This window comes from Molossus molossus, unplaced genomic scaffold (genome assembly GCF_014108415.1).
Source record: "Molossus molossus isolate mMolMol1 unplaced genomic scaffold, mMolMol1.p scaffold_m16_p_17, whole genome shotgun sequence".
In the NCBI taxonomy this organism is placed as follows: Eukaryota; Metazoa; Chordata; class Mammalia; order Chiroptera; family Molossidae; genus Molossus; species Molossus molossus.
The window spans coordinates 54080646-54103054 of record NW_023425352.1 but is presented as its reverse complement, the minus strand read 5'-3'; the positions used below and the strand labels follow the sequence as shown (position 1 = coordinate 54103054).

At 40.4% G+C, this 22409-nt stretch overlaps 1 protein-coding gene across 1 annotated transcript; it reads right to left on the bottom strand.

The window, feature by feature from the left end:
- Positions 1 to 880: 880 nt before the first annotated feature.
- Positions 881 to 21336, bottom strand: NUDT13 (nudix hydrolase 13). Its single transcript, XM_036265740.1, has 9 exons — positions 21286 to 21336; positions 14639 to 14730; positions 10723 to 10862; positions 9125 to 9259; positions 7508 to 7614; positions 6602 to 6727; positions 6215 to 6326; positions 5354 to 5508; positions 881 to 1296 (listed from the first exon to the last, which is right to left on the bottom strand). Exons 2-9 carry the CDS (start codon positions 14719 to 14721, stop codon positions 1096 to 1098), a joined length of 1059 nt encoding a protein of 352 aa, XP_036121633.1. The 5' UTR covers positions 14722 to 14730; positions 21286 to 21336; the 3' UTR covers positions 881 to 1095.
- Positions 21337 to 22409: the final 1073 nt, after the last annotated feature.

The window sequence follows — 22409 nt, the reverse complement described above, 5'->3', positions numbered from 1 at the left end:
CACTCGATGTGTCCCTTTCACATCCATGTTTCTCTCTCTCTCCCTCCTGCTCTATCTGAATAAAAAATGGAAAAATGTCCTCGGGTGAGGATTAAAGAAAAAAAAAAAAAGAAATATGACTTCTATTTATCTACCATGTACAAAGTAATACCTATACATGTATTTTAAAATGTTATGTTCGAGCCTGGCTGGTGTGGCTCAGTGGATTGAGCATCATCCCATGGACTGAGAAGTCCCGGTTCAATTCCTGGTCAGGGACCATGCCTAGGTTGCAGGCTCGATCCCCAGTAGGGTGCGTGCAGGAGGCAGCCAATTGATGTTTCTCTCTCTCTCTAAAAAAAAAAAAAAATCAATAAAATATATTTTTAATAAAAAAATAAAATGTTATGTTCTACTCTTTGTCTTAATTCTGTGAGGATAAACAGTAACTCAGTGAGTTGAGATTTGCTATATATTTTCAGTATTAAGATAAAAGTTTTAATCAGAATTATACCAGGCACATTTGGTAGTTATATATAAACCTAGCATGCCAAAAGATGTTTGCTTCCAAGGCCTCAGAGAAAATGGGTAAACAAGGGCCCACACAGAAACAAACTAAAGCTTCAACCTTCCCTCTGATTTTGACGATTGCCATCCCATTAGTTTTTCTTCTCACTCTGACACTTTTTTTAAAAATATGTTTTTATTTATTTTTTAGAGAGAAAGGAAGGGAGAAAGAGATAGAAACATCAATGTGAGAGAGAAGCATCTATCAGCTTCATCCTGCACACCCCCTACTGGGGATCGAGCCTGCAACCCAAGCATGTTCCCTGACCGGGAATCGAACTGGGACCGCTCAGTCGACGGCGACGCTCAGTCCACTGAGCCACACTGGCAGGGCTCACTCTGGCATTTTTTATTGCCTATGAGTAGGAACTTCTTTCATTAACACTGCTGGTAGAGCTGTCTTGCTGTAAGCTCACCTTCTCTGCTTTGATATGAGGCTGGCTGGATATGGCCTTTTGTCACCTTCCCCTTTCAACTGACCTTTGAGAAGCCCATCCTCCAGCCCCACCCCCGGGATACTGAGGAGGGATCTGGGTGGCCTGATCTGAGCTAAGCAGGCAGGGAACAACAGATAGGTTTTTCCACCCACTCCTTAATCAGTTGATGGGCGATGGCTAACTTAGGGGGCAACCAGAATGGGACAGTCCCATTCTGTTGCTGAGTGTATGGGTGGTTTCTCTTCAGGGCTGTGAGCACCTCATCATGACTAAACCAGGCAGCTGCTTCTAGTTCGCTCAAGTTCACCTGGATCTGAAACACATCAGGAAAAACAGAATATAAAATTAGGAGCTACAAAATTTAGAAGACTATGGCCAAAGGCGAGAAAACATTTCTAGAATTGAGCAATCTTAGAAGCTAATACCTGGGATCCATAGGCTGGGAGAGAATCAATTCTAGATAGTGCCCAGAAACAAAAGAGGCATAATTAACAGATGAGAGTGAAATATATTTTAATAGTAAAAACCTAGAGCCTAGCTGGTGTGGCTCAGTGGTTTAGCGTCGACCCATGCACCAGGAGGTCACCGGTTTGATTCCAGGTCAGGGCACATGCCCAGGTTGTGGGCCAAATCCCCGGGAGAGGGGGTGGGCATGCAGGAGGCCGCCAATCGATGTTCTCTCTCATCAATGTTTCTATCTCCCTCTCCGTTCCTCTCTAAAATCAATAAAGAGGACTTCTGGTCAAGATGGCGGTGTAGGTAAATGCAGTATCGCGTCCTCCCACAACCACATCAAAGTTACAATCAAACTACAACACAATCATCATTCAAAACCACCTGAAACCAAGCTGAATGGAAGTTCTACAACTACAAAAGTAGAGAAGCAGCCACACTGAGACTGGTAGGAGGGGCAGATAAAAATCAGGAGGGACATCTCGAATGGGAAGGTCCTCCCCGAAGACTGAGGGGTTCCCATCCCACACTAGGCGCCCAGCACAGGGTTCCAGTGCCAGGAAGAGAAGTCCCCTTAACTTCTGGCTGGAAAAACCAGCAGGAACTGAGGCTGAGGTGGCTGGAGCTCCAGGCAGCGAGCCCATGCACTCGGACTCGCACCTTCCAGGCTCCAGTGTGGGGGAGGCAGCTTGAAAGGCACCAGAGATAAGGGGAAGAACTAAGTTGTTTGGCATTGGAGCAAGGGTTGGAGAGGCAGCTTTCTCCTGGACAGATGTGCTATCAGAGGCCTTTGTTCCTTTGGTGAGCCCTTCCCTGGGACAGCAGACAGCCGCCATATCTGGGACTCCAGCAACCTGGCTCACACTGGTAGCCCCGCCCTGGTGACTCCCTGAGGCCCTGCCCCACCCCACTTTCAGGCCCACCCAAGCTGTTGCCAGTCGCTTTACCATAGGATTGGCCTGTCTTGGATCCCGCTTTTCCTAAATTCTTTCAAACAAGCAGCATCTGATCCCAGCTAGCCCCACACCTCTTGTTAAGTAATACATAGAAACAAACACAGGGAGGCAGCCAAAATGAAGAGACAAAGAAACAGGTTCCAAATGAAAGAACAGAACAAAACCCTAGGAAAAGAACTAAGTGAAATGGAGATAAGCAACCTAACAGATACAGAGTTCAAAACACTGCTTATAAGGAGGCTCAGTGAACTTAGTGAGAACCTCAGTGAACTTAGTGAGGGCCTCAAGAGCATAAAAAAGGACCAGTCAGAAATGAAGGGTGCACAGTCAAAAATGAAGGAGGCACTAACTGAAATAAAGAATAATTTACACAGATTCAATAGTAGAGTAAGTAAAGCCAAGAAGCAAACCATCAATTTGGAATATAAAGAAGCAAAAACCCAATCAGAACAGCAAAAAGAAAAAAGAATCCAAAAAAGTGAGGATAGTGTAAGGAGTCTCTGGGACAACTTCAAGTGTGCCAACATTCACATCTTGGGGGTGCCAGAATGAGAAGAGAGAGAACAAGAGATCGAAAACCTATTTGAAACAATAATGGCAGAAAACTTCCCTAATTTGGTGAAGAAAGCAGACATACAAGTCCAGGAAGCATAAAGAGTCCAAAACAAGATCAACCCCAAGAGGCCCACACCAAGACACATCATCATCAAAATGCAAAAGTTTCGAGACAAAGAGAGGATCTTTTTTTTTTTTTTATCCTCACCCGAGGACATTTCTGCATTTTTTGTTCAGACAGAGCGGGAGGGAGAGAGAGGAAGAGAGAGAGAGAAACATCGATGTGATGGGACACATCGAGTGGTTGCCACCCGCACAACCAACCAGGGCTGGGGACAAACTGCAACCAAGGTACGCGCCCTTAGCGGGAACCGAACCCGGGTCTCTCTGTACCGCAGGCCAACGCTCTAACCGCTGAGCCAAACCGGCCAGGGCCAAAGAGAGGATCTTAAAAGCAGCAAGAGAAAAGCAGTTAGTTACCTACAAGGGAGTTCCCATAAGACTGTTAGCTGATTTCTCAAAAGAAACTGCAGGCAGAAGGGAGTGGCAACAAACATTCAGAGTGATGAAAAGCAAGAACCTACACCCAAGATTATTCTATCCTGCAAAGCCCTCTTTTAGAATCGATGGCCATATAAAGAGTTTCCCAGACCAAAAAAAGTTAAAGGAGTTCATCACCACCAAACCATTATTATATGAAATGTTGAAGGGTCTTCTTGAAGAAAAAGATAAAAAATATGAACAAACAAAATAGCAATGAATACCTACCTACCGACAATTGAATCTACAAAAAAATGAATAGGCAGAACAGAAATATTCTCATAGACACAGAGAACATTTTGTTGGTTGCCAGATTGAAGGGGGGACAGGGGAATGGGTGAAAAAGGTGAAGGGATTAAGAAGTACAAATTGGTTGTTAGACTGACAAACCTCAAAGGGAAGGGGGTTGGGGGGTGGGAAGAGATAAACCAAAGAACTTGTATTTATGCATAACCAATGAACACAGACAACAGTGTGGGGAAAGGCAGGAGGGGCGTGGGAGTGGGGAGGAGGGGGTCAATGGGGGAAAAATGAGGAACATCTATAATACATTCAACAATAAAGATAAAAAAAATAAAAATAATAATAAATAAAAAAATAAAAATGGTAAAAACCTAGAAGTACAAATACCAAAATATTAAGAGTGGTTAACATGGAGCAAATTATGAATAATACTTGTTTTGCTTTGTGCCTCTATTGATTGTGTACCATACAAATGTTACTCTTCTTTAAAAGGTAAAGGTTATTAATGATAATCAAAATCATAGTATCTTTTTTGCAAGAAGAAAAGCACAAACTGAATCTACAGGAAGCTCAGTCAGATTAGATATTATTCATTCTACAGAAACCAAAATATAAAGACAGACTTTGGGCCCTGGCCGGTTTCGTTCAGCGGTTAGAGCATCGGCCTGTGGTCCAGAGAGACCCAGATTCGTTTCCCACTAAGGGCACGTACCTCGGTTGCAGTTTGTCTCCGGCCCTTGTTGGTCGTGCAGGTGGCAGCCACTTGATGTGTCCCTTTTACATCAGTGTTTCTCTCTCTCTCTTCCTCTCTCTCCCTCCCACTCTATCTGAACAAAAAATGGAAAAATGTCCTCAGGTGAGGATAAAGACAGACTTTGGTAGGTAGGTACTGCAATGCCTTCTGTCAGGGATGCTTCAGAAGAGCAAGATGAGGTTGAACAAGACAATATCTAAGTCCCTTCCAACCAGAAGTTCCTATAATCATTATCAATTATATTCAATTGATAATAATTATTAGTGCTCAACATCCTGATTGACTTGAGCAATAAGATCAATCTTGAGCCCTGGCCAGTTTGGCTCAGCAGTTAGAGCGTTGGCCCATGAACCGAGTTTGGTTCCCACTAAGGGCACATACCTCGGTTGCAGTTTGTCCCCAGCCCTGGTTGGGGTCGTGTGGTCGGGTGGGTAGCAACCAGTCAGTGTGTCTCTCTCACATCAGTGTTTCTCTCTCTTCCTCCCTCTCTATCTGAAGATAAATGCAAAAATGTCCTTGGGTAAGGATTAAAAAAAAAGATCAATCTTGAAATCAATCACTAAAGTTTATATATTATGTGCCTAAACAGATGCTCTGTTAAGTCATGATGATGAAAGATAAGTTGTCTCATGATTGAGATATGTACAAGGAAGAATGGTGATCCTGTTGGCACTCCCAGTTCTCATGGTCATTATATATCCTTACGAATTTTCCACAAGATGGAAAATTCCTTAAGGATATAAATAATATCTTACCATCTTTGTGCAATCTAAAAATGTTGGACTAGACAGATGCTTAGTAAGTACCTAATGACAAGTTTGAGTGTGGCAAAGGAAATATCACAGCATGAGGGAAGCATCAGAACATACCTCTGTCTGCCCTGGTTTCACAGTTGCATGACAAGCAATCATGAGTGAGCTATTAGGAAAGGGCCAGTGCTGGGATGCAGAATACTGCAGTCTTTCCACCTCCAATCCCACCTCTTCTGCAACTTCTCTCCGGACAGCCTCTTCCAGACTTTCACCTACAAGCACTCAGATTAATTCAGGACAGCCCGGCAGCAGGAGGAGTGATACAGATGCCCATTTGTGAAAGAGCGCAAAACTGACTTCAATGAAATACTCTTGGGAGAGCCTGAAATCTCTGAGTCTCTACAACAACAGGAATCAAGTCTGAGTTGGGTGTTGAACTGCAATACTTAAACCTATCAGTTAGTTATAATACAAAATAAGAGTGGAAATGGGAGAGGTTACTGCTGCCATCAGCTTTAATGAAATTCTAATGCCACGCTTCATCATTTGCAAATTTTACCCCAATAGACTTAGAAAAAAGAAAACCTATAAATAAATATTGAATTCCAGTTAATATTATGTATGCTGAAATATTTAGGGAGAAGTGTACTAACATCTGCAATCTATGCATCAAAACATAAGATGGATTGATAAAGGAATGGATAGACAGGTATATGATAAAGTAAATATAAAAAAATGATAGAATCCAGGTGGTAAGTGTATGGGTTTTCACTACATAGTGCTTTCAACTATGCTGCATATTTGAAAATTTGCCTGTAAAATATCAGAAAATTATAATGCCAGGCAATTTTCTTGACATGACAGGGAACAAGGTACTTGAGACTCCAAGTTCTATAACAGGAACACAGAGAAAATTACTACTGCTGGATACACTATCGTGTCTGCCCGTGCCATTTGTACATGCCCTAAAGTCCTTACCTATGTCACAAAAACCTGCTAAAGCAGAATACATTCCCTTTGGAAAGGAACTCTGGCGGGCAAGCAGGCATCGAGTCCCGTCTGACACCAGGGTGATCACCACAGGAGCCATCTAGGAAAAGAGGATGGAAACTTACTAGGGCTGTGGAGCTTGTAAGTAGGATGAAGAAATGAATCACTAAGGAAAGCCTTGTAAGTGTACAGGTTCCATCCTCAGGACAGAGCAGTGTACAGCCTTCTTGGATTACTGTCCTTCTAAAGCAGTGCTTACGCCCTGGCCGGTTTGGCTCAGCGGTTGGAACGTCGGCTTGCAGACCAGAGAGTCCTGGGTTCGGTTCCCGCTAGGGGCATGTACCAAAATAAATAAATAAATAAAGCAGTATTTACCTGTGGATAATAGATGATCTTATTGGAAGGGCATACACGCTTGCTGCCAGCCACATTCTTTTTGGTGGGCTGCCCACTTCTGCTGCAGAACTGATGACCATCATGCCAACGGAGGAGAGCCTGAGCCTAGAAGTACGAAGATGGGCTTGGTTTTACTTGGAGAGAATGTGGGCTCATCTATAACAGTGCTGGGCCTAGTTTTTAGAGTAACTCTAAGGAAAATGCCAGTGCCTTTCCAGTTCACCTACTTTAAATGGTTATCGACTGTCTAAATTTTAAGGAACTATTGAACCTATTACTCCAGCATCTGAAATATGAATGAAAGAAAGCATAGTTTAAGTGTATTATGAATTATTGAAAATATATGTAATATATAAAATATTAAAATGAACACCCCCTGTACTTATGACCCAGCTTAAAAATAAAACATTTCCATTATAGTTGAACATCTCAACATGTATTCCTTTTCAGTAAAGCCTGAATATTTTTTCAAATAAAAATTGTTTAGAGATATTTCTAAATTAAATGGATAATCAAAAGTATTTTAGCAACTGAAGTGTAAAGCTATGAGGATGAGTCGAAGCAATAAAAAATAATTTCTCATAGGAAAAACAATGCATGACATGCTGTGGGTCATTAAAAATGTTTATGAGGCTGATAGATGCCATAGATCAGCATGTCCTTAGGAAAAAATGTTCCTGACAGGAATCCTGCCAACAACAAGGTCAAAAGAAAGAAGAATAGCAGTCTCCCTACAGCACATTGTCTGGTCAAAGTTTGTAAGAAGAACAATAATTTGCAAAAGAACAAATCAAATGTAGCTCTAACCTTGTGTTATGCTTGCATGTGTTTGCCCCTATATACTGCATTACTAATTTCCTACAGAACTGAGAAATTATAATCTACCGTGGATAGCAAGGAGGCATCCTTGACATTCAGCCGAAAGAGAGCCTTTCTCAACTCAATGAAAGACCCGGTTAGCTCGGTCTCCATTTCAGATTTCTGTAAGGAAGCTAGAAAATTAGAAAAGAGAATGAAATGAAATAAATGTCAAATTGTCTCAGGGCCCCTCTCAAACATATTCTGTTAGAACAGTGTTTCCCAAACTCACCTAGGGAAAATAAAAAATATACAAGTTCTCAGCCCTGGCCAGCCATTGTCCCGATACACCAAGGTTGTGGGTGTGATCCCCAGTCAGGACACATAAAAGAATCAACCAATGAATGCATAAATAAGTGGAACAACAAATCGATGTTTCTCTCTCTCTCTCTCAAATATATATATATATATTCTTAAGCCCCTTTGTGGAGATTCTGAACAGCAGGTGAGTGAGGCCCAGAAATCTTTATTTTTTTAATAAGCATCAAGTGATTCTTATATTCAGGCAAATTTGGGAAACAGCACAGTGCTATTTCACAAGATTGTCTTCAGGGCGATAAGAACATTTGTACTAGCCATACACTATCCCTGGGGGGAGCGGGGGGCGGCGGAAAGGATGAAATGGGACCTCTAAGCTTCTCTCTGAACCTCATGTCAGCATTATTACATTTGCACCCACACCCTGAAAGAGAGAAGAAAGGCCTGATAGGAGCCATGAGCCTACAGCCAACTGATTCCCAAACGCAGATCTGAAGATTCAGAGCTACTTCAAGGTAACATGTTTAATCACTTGCATTGATAAAAGATACAAGAATGATGTCATAAATTGTAAAAAATTTCTTATGGAATATTTATGACATAAAATGTATAAAGGTACAGGGAATAATACAATAACCATCTTTGTACTCACCCCCTACCTTAGAAAGAAAGCATTAAAATTCCTTTATTTATTTTAATCCTCACTCGAAGACTTTTTTTTTTTTTTTTAATCCTCACCCGAGGACTTTTTTTCCCATTTTTTGCACAGATAGAGTGGGAGGGAGAGAGAGAGAGAGAAACATCGACGTGAAAGGGACACATCGAGCGGCTGCCACCCGCACGACCAACCAGGGCCGGGGACAAACTGCAACCGAGGCACATGCCCTTAGCGGGAACCGAACCCGGGTCTCTCCGGACCGCAGGCCGATGCTCTAACCGCTGAGCCAAATCGGCCAGGGCCTCGAAGACATTTTTGCATTCGTCTTCAGATAGAGCGGGAGGGAGAGGGGGAGGAAGAGAGAGAGAAACATCGACATGAGAGAGACACATCTACTGGTTGCCACCCACATGACCCCAACCAGGGCCGGGGACAAACTGCAACCGAGGTATGTGCCCCTAGTGGGAACTAAACCCGGGTCTCTCTGGACCACAGGCCAACGCTCTAACCGCTGAGCCAAACTGGCCAGGGCTAACTTATTCTAAATGATGATAGTAGATGGTAGTGGTTTGTTTTACGTCCTAACTTTAAAAAAACAAACAAACAAAAAAACAGAAGGTTGATTACCTCTCTGTATTCCCAATTTTTTTCTGAAATTTTACTATCATGTGAAATCCCAAAGTCTGAGAATCATGGGTAAGTAACCCATTAGGAATAATGCTGTGTACCATTTCTGGAAGAGGAGCTAGTTAGACCTAGATCCAGAGCAAACCATGCTTCATGCTGTTCGGAGCATCCAATCAGCACAGAATCTTCTATTCTTTGTGTATCCTGTCCAAACTTACTCAGGAGCTTTTCCAACTCTAAGAAACAAAAGAAGGGAAAAAACGGGAGCTTTAATTTAACTACTAGAGCCATCTTAAATTTACAGATCATATACGTCAGCTTGAAGTAGGTACACCTGGCTTCCAGTTGCTGCCCTGCAGCTAATTAGCTATGTAAACTTGGTCTAACATAACCTCTCTAAGCCTGCATTTTCTCAGCAGTCCAAGGAGTTTAGCCTGAAGAAGGAATTCTTTCTATGTAACCTGTATTACTCTACGGTTGTATCATGAAAGGAGCATATCCCCTAGTTCAAAAGATACGTGACAGTTAACTTATTATGGCACTGAAAAAAAATGTCATATTTAAAGTGGTAGAGACCAAATTAATTCTATAATTTAGTCTCCAGATTATGCTGCTTTTGTGGACCAGAGTAGAATATTATTCTGAGATTCCAGTCTGTATAAGACAAATGCTGCATAGGGAGAAAACTTATCCTGTGCATGAAAGATTCATTTATTTGTTCATAATACAATAGAACATTGCTAAGTCTCTGAATGTTGAGTGCCTTCTGATGGCATCCTCATATTCTGCAGTGCTAGAAACTACCTATTCAGGTAACTCCAACATCTGACCCACGAAGGAAATTCACTGGCAATGTAATTAGAAGTTAATCAGTGTACAGCGACATATAAAATTGAAAGTATCTTGAAAGCCAAATCCCAATAATTTACCTAGCTCTATTTATATACCCCAAAAGAGTTCTAGAAACCAACTAGTTTTTTTTTGTTTTTTTTTTTCCATTTTTTGTACAGACAGAGTGGGAGGGAGAGAGAGGAAGAGAGAGGGAAACATCGATGTGAAAGGGACACATCGAGTGGCTGCCACCCACACAACCAACCAGGGCCGGGGACAAACTGCAACCGAGGTACATGCCCTTAGCGGAACCGAACCCGGGCCTCTCCGGACCGCAGGCGGACGCTCTAACCGCTGAGCCAAACCGGCCAGGGCCCAACTAGTTTTAATTCACTTTTAATTTTGACCCTTTTAGGAGAAATGAAGTCACAATGCAAATCCTGGCCAGTATAATAGTGATCAACTCCATGGAGGCTGGAAATCACCTATCTAAGGCAGGGGTTGGCAAAATCTTTTAGGCTTTTGAGCCCTGTCACATCTCCTCTGCTCTGCCATTATAGTTCGAAAGCAGCCATGGTCAATCTATAAATGAATGAGTGTGGCTCTGTTCTGATAAAAATTTATTTACAAAACATGGCAGGTTCCAGTTTGGACAGCAGTTTTGCCAACCCCTGGTTTAAGGTCGTAGTGGTTCATACCATCACAAAATAACATTTGACTTAGCAACACAGGTTTATACACTAAGAATTTAATTGACAGAGCACTTTGAAAAATCTGGACTGTAAAGTTGGAGGATCCTTCTCAGGGATTCAATATGGACTGAATTCTGCACAGGTTGGTCTACTCTACTGGTCCACTTTGGTCTTACCTAATAGGCTATGCTGCGGGGGCAGGTACTGATGTTCTGATTTCTGAAGCAAAGGAGCCAGGTTATGAAAGAGGTAAAATGCTCCTGTCTGCTGGGCTTTTTTACATGCATCATCATCTTCCTTCAGTTCAAATAAATACCTGTATTTTGGGAAGTAAAAACCCCACAAAATCACATTAATTACATGACAGCATTCATCGTTGAGAATTCTGTTCCTACATCTCTCTCCTACCAAGGTTATTTCCTCTTATTTATTTACAGCCTAAATGCTCTGTAAAGGATTTGAGGCAATGAGTCCCTCCTTTGTCCTACTGTATACTTTGCCTATACTTCTGTGGTTGTAGTTATGTTGTACAATCTGTTAATTTGTCTGTCTCCTCTGAAAGACTTAAGATCTCCTTAGGGGCAGGGTGTGCCTTACTTCTGTATCTCTAGTAATTAGCATATTGAATGATTCAATTCCATAAATATTTATTGAATTGAACTTCAAGGGTAATAAATATTTACTGAATTGAACCTCAAGGTACTTTGCCAATATTACACTGTGAGGCAAGAATTTACTTGCAGTGGACTGAAAGGAAAACAAGTACAATGATAAAACATCAACCACAGAATACCTAGAGATGGAAGCAAACAGAGTAAAAACACTATACCTTTAGTAACTCTTATTCAATCTAGGAAAGATAAAGAGCAAATTTTATCTTTCATGCACAATGCACCCTTGTTTCAAACATCTATTCCCCCAGGTGGACACCTTTTGCTCCTTATCTTTACTGAAAACACCACTGATGGGAAAGTGAAGCCATTACTTGTCTTATTTAATAAGTGTAATATTTTCGTCCTGGCCGGTTTGGCTCAGCGGTTGGAGCATCGGCCTGCAGACCAGAGAGAGAGTCCTGGGTTTGGTTCTTACTAGGGGCATGTACCAAAAAAAAAAAGTGTCATATTTTCTTTCTTTTTTTAAAAAGATCTTACAGGTTTTTACTTTCTACTTATTGATTTTTAGAGAGAGAAGAAGGGAGAGGGAGAGATAGATAGAAACATCAATGAGAGGGAACATCAACTGGCTGCCTCCTGTTTGCCCCCCACTGGGGATTGGGCCCAAAACCTGGGCATGTGCCCTGACCAGGAATTGAACCGGCAACCTCTTGGTGCATGGGTCGACACTCAACCACTGAGCTGCACCGGGCTGGGCAATAAGTGTAATATTTTCAATAGACAAAATAAAAATGTGGGAAAAGAGAACATCATATAATTAGCTTCTGTTGTAAAAGAAATTGTACTGGGGTAAGTTCTAGGCATTTCTGGTACCTTCATTATGGGTGGCTTAAGTCTATCCTTTTAAGAGCCTTGGGAATCAGGTCAGTGTTCATACCATGTGGTGGGGCTGAGAGGAGAGTGAATGTGGATTCTCTTTCTGGACCTAAGGATATCAATTTTTGCCTCTTGAAAGCCCTAAAACAGATGCTTGGGTATATGGCATATTTTGTCACTTAAGCAAGAAACCAGGTTTACAGATATTTTCAGTATGACCTGTAAGCTTTTGCAACACCAGTAGACAGAGTTGGTTCAACATGAAAAACCACAAAGCAAAATGATAAATACACTGAAGCAACATCTTTAGGTACTATTTTTGACTGTGTTATAAAAGGTGTTACAATGATTTCTTTATAGACAAAAGACAAAGGACACCTGAGATTTTAATACTTGTGATATTTTTTAACTTACTATGAGCGACTGCAGCTTCCTGGGGCAAAGACTCAATGTCTGTCAAAGGAGAGACATGTGCCATGCAGAAGTTCCCAAATATAAACAATAGAACAAACACAGCTGCCTTCGTAAAAGAACAGAAAGAGTGGCACAACCTGTGCTTTGCCCTAATGACCCTAAAAAGCAAAACACCGAGGTTAAGGTCTTAAACCTGGGGCCTTGCTAGAACTGGAACTGAGATCCAAAAAGTTTCTTACATTTTTCTTGATCAGAAACATTCTTTTTAAAAATTTGTTTTCCGCCCTGGCCGGTTTGGCTCAGTGGTTGGAGCGTCAGCCTGCGGACTAGAGAATCCCAGGCTTGGTTTCCCTCTAGGGGCACGTACCCAAAAAAAAACAAACAAAAAAAATTCATTTTCCCCCTTTAGTTATAATAGCATGGAACCCCTAAAACTAAGATCAAACTTACACTTTTTTTCTCATTATAAAAGTAAAAAATAGTCATTCTATAAAAATCAGGAAATACAAATATCAATTTTTTCAAAAAAGGAAATCATCCAGAATCCCACCACTCAGAAATGGTCTCTGTTTACAGCTTCGAATTCTCCAAACTATTTATTAATATTATGCATATATACATATATAGATCTATTTAAAATCATACCTATTAATCTATAGCCCTTTTTATTAAACATTAATATTTTATACCATACTCCTTATTAATAGAATTGTATTCTTTTCTCATGATTTTTAAATTAATTTTAATATATTTAACCACTTTAACATACTCATTTTTTAGACTATTCAATAATTCTTTTACTTTGTTCAAAGTCTCAGCCTGAGTACTGCAAATAACCTAAATGCCCAACAATATCTAAAACAAGCATTGCCATTTTGTTGTGTTCTCCACCCTTGCTCACATAAGATTGCATGCTTGTGTGCCTTTACACTGCATGGGGAACTCACATTTGGCAGAAGCCCTAGTTGTGAGTTGCCTCCAGAGCAGTGTTACATTTGCTTCTGCAAGGTGCCCCAGGGGTACTATTAGTCTAGGACTACTACTTAAATTATTTTCTTCGGTAGGGGGTTTTTGGATCACACCATATCAATGGTGTAAATTTAAAACCCCAAACTATATGAGAGCAAGCTAGTAATTTGAACTTCACAGATATCAAATTTGCCCAGGCTGAGACAAATAAGTCACTTATCATTTTCCTGTACTGGTGTAGATTTTTTTTTTTCTAGTCTACTTTATTCAGTTCTTTGGTGGGGGTGGGTACCAGGACTGGAGTTATTTACCTTATTTTCAGGAAACTTCATGAATTACTATTCAGTATAGTTTTTGATTCTGTCATGTGGGTATACCATAATTTAATTCACTTCTCTCTTCCTGTTCATTTAGCCCTTCAACATTGCTTTAGTGCCTACGATGTGCCAGGTACTGTTTTATGCACTGTGGGTACCTTAGTGGAAAAGACAAAGTTCCTCTCTTTTTTTTTTAAATTATTATATTTTTTAATCCTCACCTGAAGACATTTTTTTTCCCCATTTTTCTTCAGATAGAGTGGGAGAGAGGGAAGGGGGTAGAGAGAGAAAAAAAGACATCAATGTGAGAGAGACACATCGACTGGTGCCTCCCACACAACCCCGACCAGGGCTGGGCACAGAACTGAAACCGGGGTACGTGCCCCTGACCAGAATCGAACCTTTTACTCTTTGGTCCGCAAGCCAATGCTCTAACCACTGAGCCAAACCGGCCAGGGCTATCCTTTTGGGTTTTTTTCCCTAATGTTTTTATTGATTTTTTGAGAGAGGGAGAGAGAGACAGAAACATCAATGTGAGCGAGAAACATCGATTGGCTGCCTCCTGCACGCCCCCTCCTGGGGATCAAGCCCAAAACGAGGGCAGGTGCCTTGACTGAGAATCAAACCAGGACCTCTCCGTCCATGGGACAACGCTCAATCCACTGAGTCACATGGGCCAGGCAAAGTTCCTATCTTAATAGAACTTATATTTAAATATGTCAGGTATTTTAGATAGTATTGGAAATTTAGTTTAGTTTTTCCAATTATACATAATTGTCAATGAACATGCTTATATGTAAATCTTGATCATACAACCTTAATTCTCAATATAGGGTTTTGAGATTTTTATAATTTAATGGGCAAAAGATTGAATAATCAGAGCTCAGATGGTTAAAACTCACCGGGTCTTAGTGACATAGGTTGACAGCAGCCTATAGCACCAGAAAGATTTTCTCCCACAAGCAATTCCATAATATAGAGACATTGTCAGGTCCTTAGAGGAAAGAGGAGTTAAAAGGAAACAAAATTTAAAGTAATGAATCACCAAAAGAGTTATACTATAAGCCAGAATAGTATTACTTTTTAATATTAAGGAAAGAAAAACTGAATAGGAGTCAGATGATCTGGCTTCTAATGCATTTCTATCACTAACTAGCTATAGGATTTGTTTTTTCTTTTTAACCCTCACCCGAGGATATTTTTCTATTTATCTTCAGATTGAGTGAGAGGTACACATCGACTGGTTGCCTCCCACATGACCCTAACTAATGCATTTCTATCACTAACTAGCTATAGGATTTGTTTTTTCTTTTTAACCCTCACCCGAGGATATTTTTCTATTTATCTTCAGATTGAGTGAGAGGTACACATCGACTGGTTGCCTCCCACACGACCCCAACCAGGGCCGGGGACAAACCACAACCAAGGTATATGCCCTTGGCCAGAATCAAACCCGCAACTCATTGGTCCACGGGCTGACGCTCTAACCACTGAGCAAACCGGCCAGTGCAGAATTTTAACTTTTCAATACCTCTTTCCTAATGTACAAAATTAAAACCCATTCTTCCTACCTAATCTGTTGAGAATCAGCTAACTATCCATAAGAAATGTGTGAATGTGTGTTTGTCCTTCCATATTGTGGAATTGTTGCTGGGAGGTAGTTGAGGAGCCAAGGCCTACATTTCTTTTCTCCCTTGTATATAAGTAGAGCCAAAACCAATGGAATGTGAGTGGAGTGATGTGTATCTCTTCTAGCCTGGAACAGTTAGGAAGTGGGAATGCCTTTTCCATCCTCTTTCTCCCCTTCTGCTTGGAAGACTCTAGAATGGTAGAACCATTAGATGGAGAAGCCTAGATCCTTGAATCGCTACATTGAGAAAGGCCAACTGCCAACCAACCCTACCCCCAACCTTGGACAACTTGTGAGTGAAAAATTAACATCTACCATATTAAGCTACTAAAACTTCAAAGTTTGTTTCAGCTGCTAGCATTACTCTGATAGACCAAGTAAGCCTGGGAAGGTCTCCAGAGTAATGAAGCTACATTTCTCAGAATGTATGAAAGCCTTCTGAATATGAAGTAGGAGGAATCCTGTAGATAAGAAAAATATCAAAGCATGGCCACTAGGGAGATATTTCAAAAGGCAGCTATGCAAATTTACATGGATCTAAGACATTTTCTTTTCTTTTTTTAGTATCTCATTGTCAGAGAAAAAATGCTGTATCTTAAGAATATATTCTGTAGATTTGATTCCTTTTAAATTGTATGTCAGTATTTTATTTCCCATGAAAAATACATTTCATATTAGCAATAAAAGAGTCAAGAAACTAGAAAATCAGTATAGTTAAATAACCAACCACCCTTTTAACTGTGCCCAAAGGAAACAAACTTTGACACTAAACTACTGAGGAACAGCTAAAGTTTAGGCCTATGTCTTGACTGCATAATTATGAAACGATGATGACTAATCCTTGGACAGTTTTGGTTACCTCTGTCCTAGCAAAGGGTAAATTATATTTAGCAAATGACATTCAACAAAGTATTTATTGAGTACTGACTTTATGCAAGGACTGTTAAGGAATACAAAAAATGTACAGGATGGAAATCCTACTCTCAAGGGACTCTAGCAGGAGAGAGAAAACAAATAATTTTCACAGAAGGCAATATGTGATATGTGGGTTACAAAGTATCTTAGGAGAGTAGTAAAGGTGATTAGACGTGTGATATACTGGAAAAAATGTATTTAAAGTCAATATTTCTACCTCATCTACAGCTCTGAGAGTGTAACAAACATTCTTTTCACCTAGCAATTCCACTTCTATGAATTCATCCTAAGAAGGAAAGGATAGCCCTGGCCAGTTTGGCTCAGCGGTTGGAGCTTCGGCCTGCGGTCTGGAGAGACCCGGGTTCGGTTCCCGCTAAAGGGCACGTACCTCGGTTGCAGTTTGTCCCCGGTCCTGGTTGGGTCGTGTGGGTGGCGACCACTCGATGTGTCCCTTTCACGTCGATGTTTCTCTCTCTCTCTCTCCCTCCCACTCTATCTGAACAAAATATCAAAAAAAATGCCCTCAGGTGAGGATAAATAAATAAATAAATAAATAAAATAAATATAAAATAAAATAACAGCAGAAGAATATGTATATATAGTAAGAGGGGGAGTTGTTCAGAATATATAAAGAAAAGCAAGTAAATTTTGGTTGGTTTAGCCTGATCAAATTAATTTATAAAGAAAACGACATACACATCAGAATACATAAATTAGATACATATTTATTTATATTTAAAAACATTTTACTGAGTTTTAGAGAGAGAGATGGAAACATCAATTGGCTGCTTCCTGCATGCCCCCCATTGGGTATTGGGTTCACAACCTGGGCATGTGCCAACTGGGAATCGAATGGGTGACCTCTTGGTACATGGGTCGACACTCAACCACTAAGCCACACTGGCCGGGCTTATTTGTATTTTAAAAGTGATTAGAAATACACACACCAAACTATTAACAATGACTAATTTGGCAGAGTGGGATGGAGATAGAGACTGAAAAGGGTACCTGTGCCCTGGTTGTTTTGCCCAGTGGTTAGAGCATCAGCCTGTGGACCTGAGGATTTCAAGTTTGATTCCCAGTCAAGGGCATGTACCTGGGTTGCAGGTTTGACCCCTGGCCCTGGTCGGGGTTGTACGGGAGGCAACCAATCCAATGTGTGTGTGGGGGGGGTGTGTGTGTGCGTGTGTGTCTCTCTCTCACTTCTTCCCTTGCTGTTCTCTCTAAAAATCAATGGAAAAGTACCCTTGGGGGAGGATTAAAAATAATAACAACAACAAAAAGGGTACCTGTAATTTTTACTTTATACATTTCTGTACTTCAAAAAAATTTAACCATGTGTATATACTTCTTTTACAATATAATTAAGCCCGACCGGCGTGGCTTAGTGGTTAAGAGTCTACCCATGCACCATGAGGTCGCTAGTTCAGTTCCTGGTCAGGGCACATGCCCAGGTTGTGGGCCAAATCCCCGGTGGGGGGCATGCAGGAGGCGGCCAATCAATATTCTTTCTCTCTCATCGATGTTTCTACCTCTCTCTCCCTCTCCCTTCCTCTCTCAATAAAGAAAAAAAGAATCTTAAAAAAAAATTAAGTGTAGCCCTGGCCAGTTTGGCTCAGCAGTTAGAGTGTTGGCCTGCAGTCCAGAGAGACCCGGGTTCGGTTTCCACTAAGGGCACGTACCTTGGCTGCAGTTTGTCCCTGGGCCTGGTTGGGTCATGCGGGCGGCAACCACTCGATGTGTCCCTTTCACATTGATGTTTCTCTCTCTCTCTCTCCCTCCCACTCTATCTGAACAACAACAACAAAAAAATTAAGTGTAATAAGTAGTAGTTTCTGGGCCTAACTGCACAGTGAGGCTATTTCCAGGCCATTGTTTCCAGTAAATATATCATCACATTCCCTAGGAGCCAAAAGGAATTCCATTGGTTAGTTCCTTGAATCCTGAAAACTGTAAGAGCTGTTTGGATGTAGTTATGACTGTCAGCTAGTCTGTGTGGCCCACTATGCTTGACTGCCTGATGTTTTGCCTCCTTTTTGCTATTAAATACTGCCCCTTGTGAAGTATCATGACCTGCTGACTCATTGGGTGATGGTCACAGAGCTTGTAGAAAACATGGTAAAGTTCTTAATGTAGCTTTGAAGAAAATATCTATAATCAAGAGGAAAACAGACTTATTTTAACTGAGAATTGTACCTTCATTGGTACAGTAATAAGCATAGTAGATAAAGATTAAGTCTAGCCCTGGCCAATTTGGCTCAGCGGTTAGAGCGTCGGGCTGCAGTCCGGACAGACCCAGATTTGGTTCCTGCTAGGGGCATGTGCCTGGGTTGCAGTTTGTCCCCGGCCCTGGTTGGGTCGTGCAGGTGACAACCATTCAATGTGTCCCTTTTACATCGATGTTTCTCTCTCTCTCTCTTCCTCTCTCTCCCTCCCACACTATCTGATCAAAAAATGAAAAAAATATCCTCGGGTGAGGATTAAAAAAAAAGATTAAGTCTAATTCCTTTCCTAAATGATCCCTTGTGCATATATTTTTTAACTTTATTTTTCCTTGTATATTCTTTTTTATAAACATTTTACGTAAAAGCAGTATGGAGACTATTTAAGAGTCAAAGAAGAGCCCTGGCCAGTTTGGCTCAGCGATTAGAGCACCGGTCTGCGGTCCAGAGCCCCGGGTTCGGTTCCCGCTAAGCGCATGTACCTCGGTTTCGGTTTGTCCCTCACCCTGGTTGGTCATGTGGGTGGCAGCCACTCGATGTGTCCCTTTCACACTGATGTTTCTCTCTCTCTCTCTCTCTCCCTCCCACTCTGTCTGAACAAAAAATGGGAAAATGTCCTCGGGTGAGGATAAAAAAAGAAAAACAAAGTTTTTAGCTACGTAATATTACATTCAAGCATACTCATACTGAGTTTGCTAAACATTTCCCTGATTTTAGACATTTAGGTTGCTCTGATTTTAAATTACCAGAAATACTTCTCTGCTGCTATTTTCAAGTTACTTCTTTAAGACAAGTTACCCAAAGTAAAATTATTGGGATAAATTTTATTTTAAAATCAATAACTTTTTCTACACATTGTCACACTTACAAGATTCAATAGCATTTGGTTTAAAAAAAAACAAACAAAAAATTTTCAATTTCTTTGATTACTATAGAGATTGAAAGGGTTTTCAGATTTAATAGGCCTTGTTCCCCTTTTGTAAAATGTATGATGTCCTGTGCTCATTTATTAATTGTGATTTTACTCTACTTTTGACCATTCTAATTTTTAAAATATAATACATTTGCAGTATATTCCACAATTTATTCACCAAAATGCACTATAGGAACCATCTGCTATATGTATTGTTTTTCTCTGTGAAGTGGTCATTCAGACTGAAGTACAAAAGAATGACAATAAAAAGGTCTTTTAATAGTCAAGAGGACATGAGAGATTATTTTAGGATGAAATTATAATTTTTAATAGCCCTATACTATTCAGAAATCTACTGCAGGGAAAATTTGACACTTTTTTTCTGAAATATTTGTGATTTTTCACTGTCTTTTAGGGTTCTTCAGTTTGATGCATAGTACAAAGTGCTTTGGCTCAGGGGTTCAGATTTGGTAAACATGCTACCATACTCTCCATCTGCTCAAATGCCACATTACAAACAGAATAGTTGTTATTGTTTGAATTGGCAACTATATAGTAGTGTGTTATTGCCTGATGGCACGCTGAGGATAAAAGTTCACTATTCGCAAAATACACTTGGCACAACATATCAGCACCATTATTTACTTTAGATGACAAGTTTAGGCATGCCTTCTATTTTGTTTATAGTACAAATGCATGTCTCCAAAGCAAGGAAGGAACAGGGAAGTAGCACTGGAGAGACTCAGGTTCTTTTATTCCTGCCTCTCCCACTGACTGAATTTATGACCTGGGGCTGTCACCTAACTTGTCAGAACTTAGTTTTGGCCTCACTTCTCACAGGGAAAGGAAGAAGAGAATATGGATCTAAAATGTGTTACAACTATGTCAGCTTTTGCATACCTAATTCTCAGATCTGTTAGATTGTAAAATCACTAAAGGTTAGGATTGTGTCTTCACTATCTGTAGCAGCTAGCACAATGTAAAATACAATATATACGAGTGAGTGAGTGAGTGAATGAATGAATACATTTATTTCAGTTTACAGGAAGATAAAGCTTTGAGAAGTTGACCACTCAGAGATCACAATTTAGGGAGCAGCAGTCAAACCCAGGGCTATCTGGCTCCAAAGCTCATCTTTTGATAAGAAATATATGGGAAAGCATTTTCTGACATTCATTTATTATGTGTGTTTTTTAAAAAGTACAAAGACTGATAGAGATGAAAGGTAATATTGTTTTTACTGAAAACTATTAAATAGTGAAGGCAAATCCCTTAAGGTTCATAATTTATTTGGACTCCCTGTACTGAAAGGTTTCTCATCCTGTTCATCTTAACAGAAGATTCATTCATAAAGCACTACAGCATGACAAAAAAAGCCCATCATGAATCGCTCTAGTTACTTTTACCAAGAGGCTAGGTTCAGTAATGTTTGAGAGGGCTCTTTTCAGAGATCTGTCTTTTCATTACAGTGGACCAGAATGGGCTGGGAAATGTGCAAAATTGAGGAGCCACTGGGATACAGACGTCAAAGTCTCACTGACCAGCTTTATAGTTTACTTTCTGAAATCAAAATTTTCCTCCTTTAATTCAAGAATAATTCGGGCACAATGCAGAAAAGTAAGCAAATTTCATTTTTAAACGACTCTCCAAAAAAGTACCAGAAAATTTCTAGCTGTAATTAATCAGATTGTTCCACAAGTTACGATGCAAAACTGTGATCATTCCTTGGTTTCTGCAAGAAGGAAAAGGGACTAAGGTAAAATAGCAAAATGCTGTAACTAAGAGCTTTTTTTCCAAGTTCTGATTATACCTCCTCATAAAATCCTTCCTGCACATAGAACCTGAACAGTTTTGTCCTGCTGTACTCACTCTGAATTGTTGGGGGTGCTGTCCTAGGCCTCAATAATCTGCAGAAACCAGGAAACTCCAAATGTTCCTGGGAAGTTGGACTTCCGCCTCTGCCACACTTCCCAGAATCCTCTCAGAGATGCAGTCTGGGAACTGTAGTTTAGTCCACAGGCATGCTGCTATGCCCTTTATCTGCAAGGTTAACCATAGTTGTCAAAAGCATGATCTTCTAAATCCGTTACCAAGAGAACTACTGATCTTTGGAGAAGGCAGAGTAGCAGCATTAGATCCATTTTTTAAATAACAAAAGGATAAAATTATTAAACCAATCATACACAGAAAGCATATTTTGTGGAGGAAGAGGAGGAGTTTGGGCAGGGAATCAGATACCTTTCAACTCTCTGTATCTCTAATTCTCTGCCCACTTTAGAACTAGCTCTAACATTTCATGAAATCCTGCCAATTTAAATGGACAAGACTGCATCTAGATGTGTTTGAACCAATGATTGAATGCATCCCTTGATCAACCAGGGCAAGAAGATCCCATCTAACTGAAAGCAGTCTCCCATTGTAGTGCTGTTCTCTTCTCATTACTAAAGTTACTTGCTTATGTGAGAAGACAGTTCTGAAGGCCATCCAATCAACATATATTTAATGTGTACCAAATGTGCCTGGGATTATTATAGGCATAGGATATCGCAGAAAACAAAACATAAAAATTTGTCCTCATGTAATTATTCTACAGAAGAAAATAAATGACCAAACAAATAAATATGCAATGTCAGGTGATTATAAGTGCTAAGAAGAAAAATAAATCAAGATAACAGGAAAAAGGATTTTGCTTTTTTTTTTGGTACGTGCCCCTAGTGAAAACCGAACCCAGGACTCTGGACTCTCTGGTCCACAGGCCGATGCTCCAACTGCTAAGCCAAACCAGGCAGGGCAGGATTTTGCTATTTTATATAGGGTGGTCAGCCTCATTGATAAGGTGATATTTAAGCCAAGAAAATTAAGGAATTAAAAAAATAATAACTAAGTGGATATCTATGGGAAGAGATTTGTAGGCAGAAAAAAAAAACAAAACAAAGAAATGCAAAGGCCCCGATGCAGAATTGTGCCTGGCAGTTTAGAAGAAATGCTTAGGA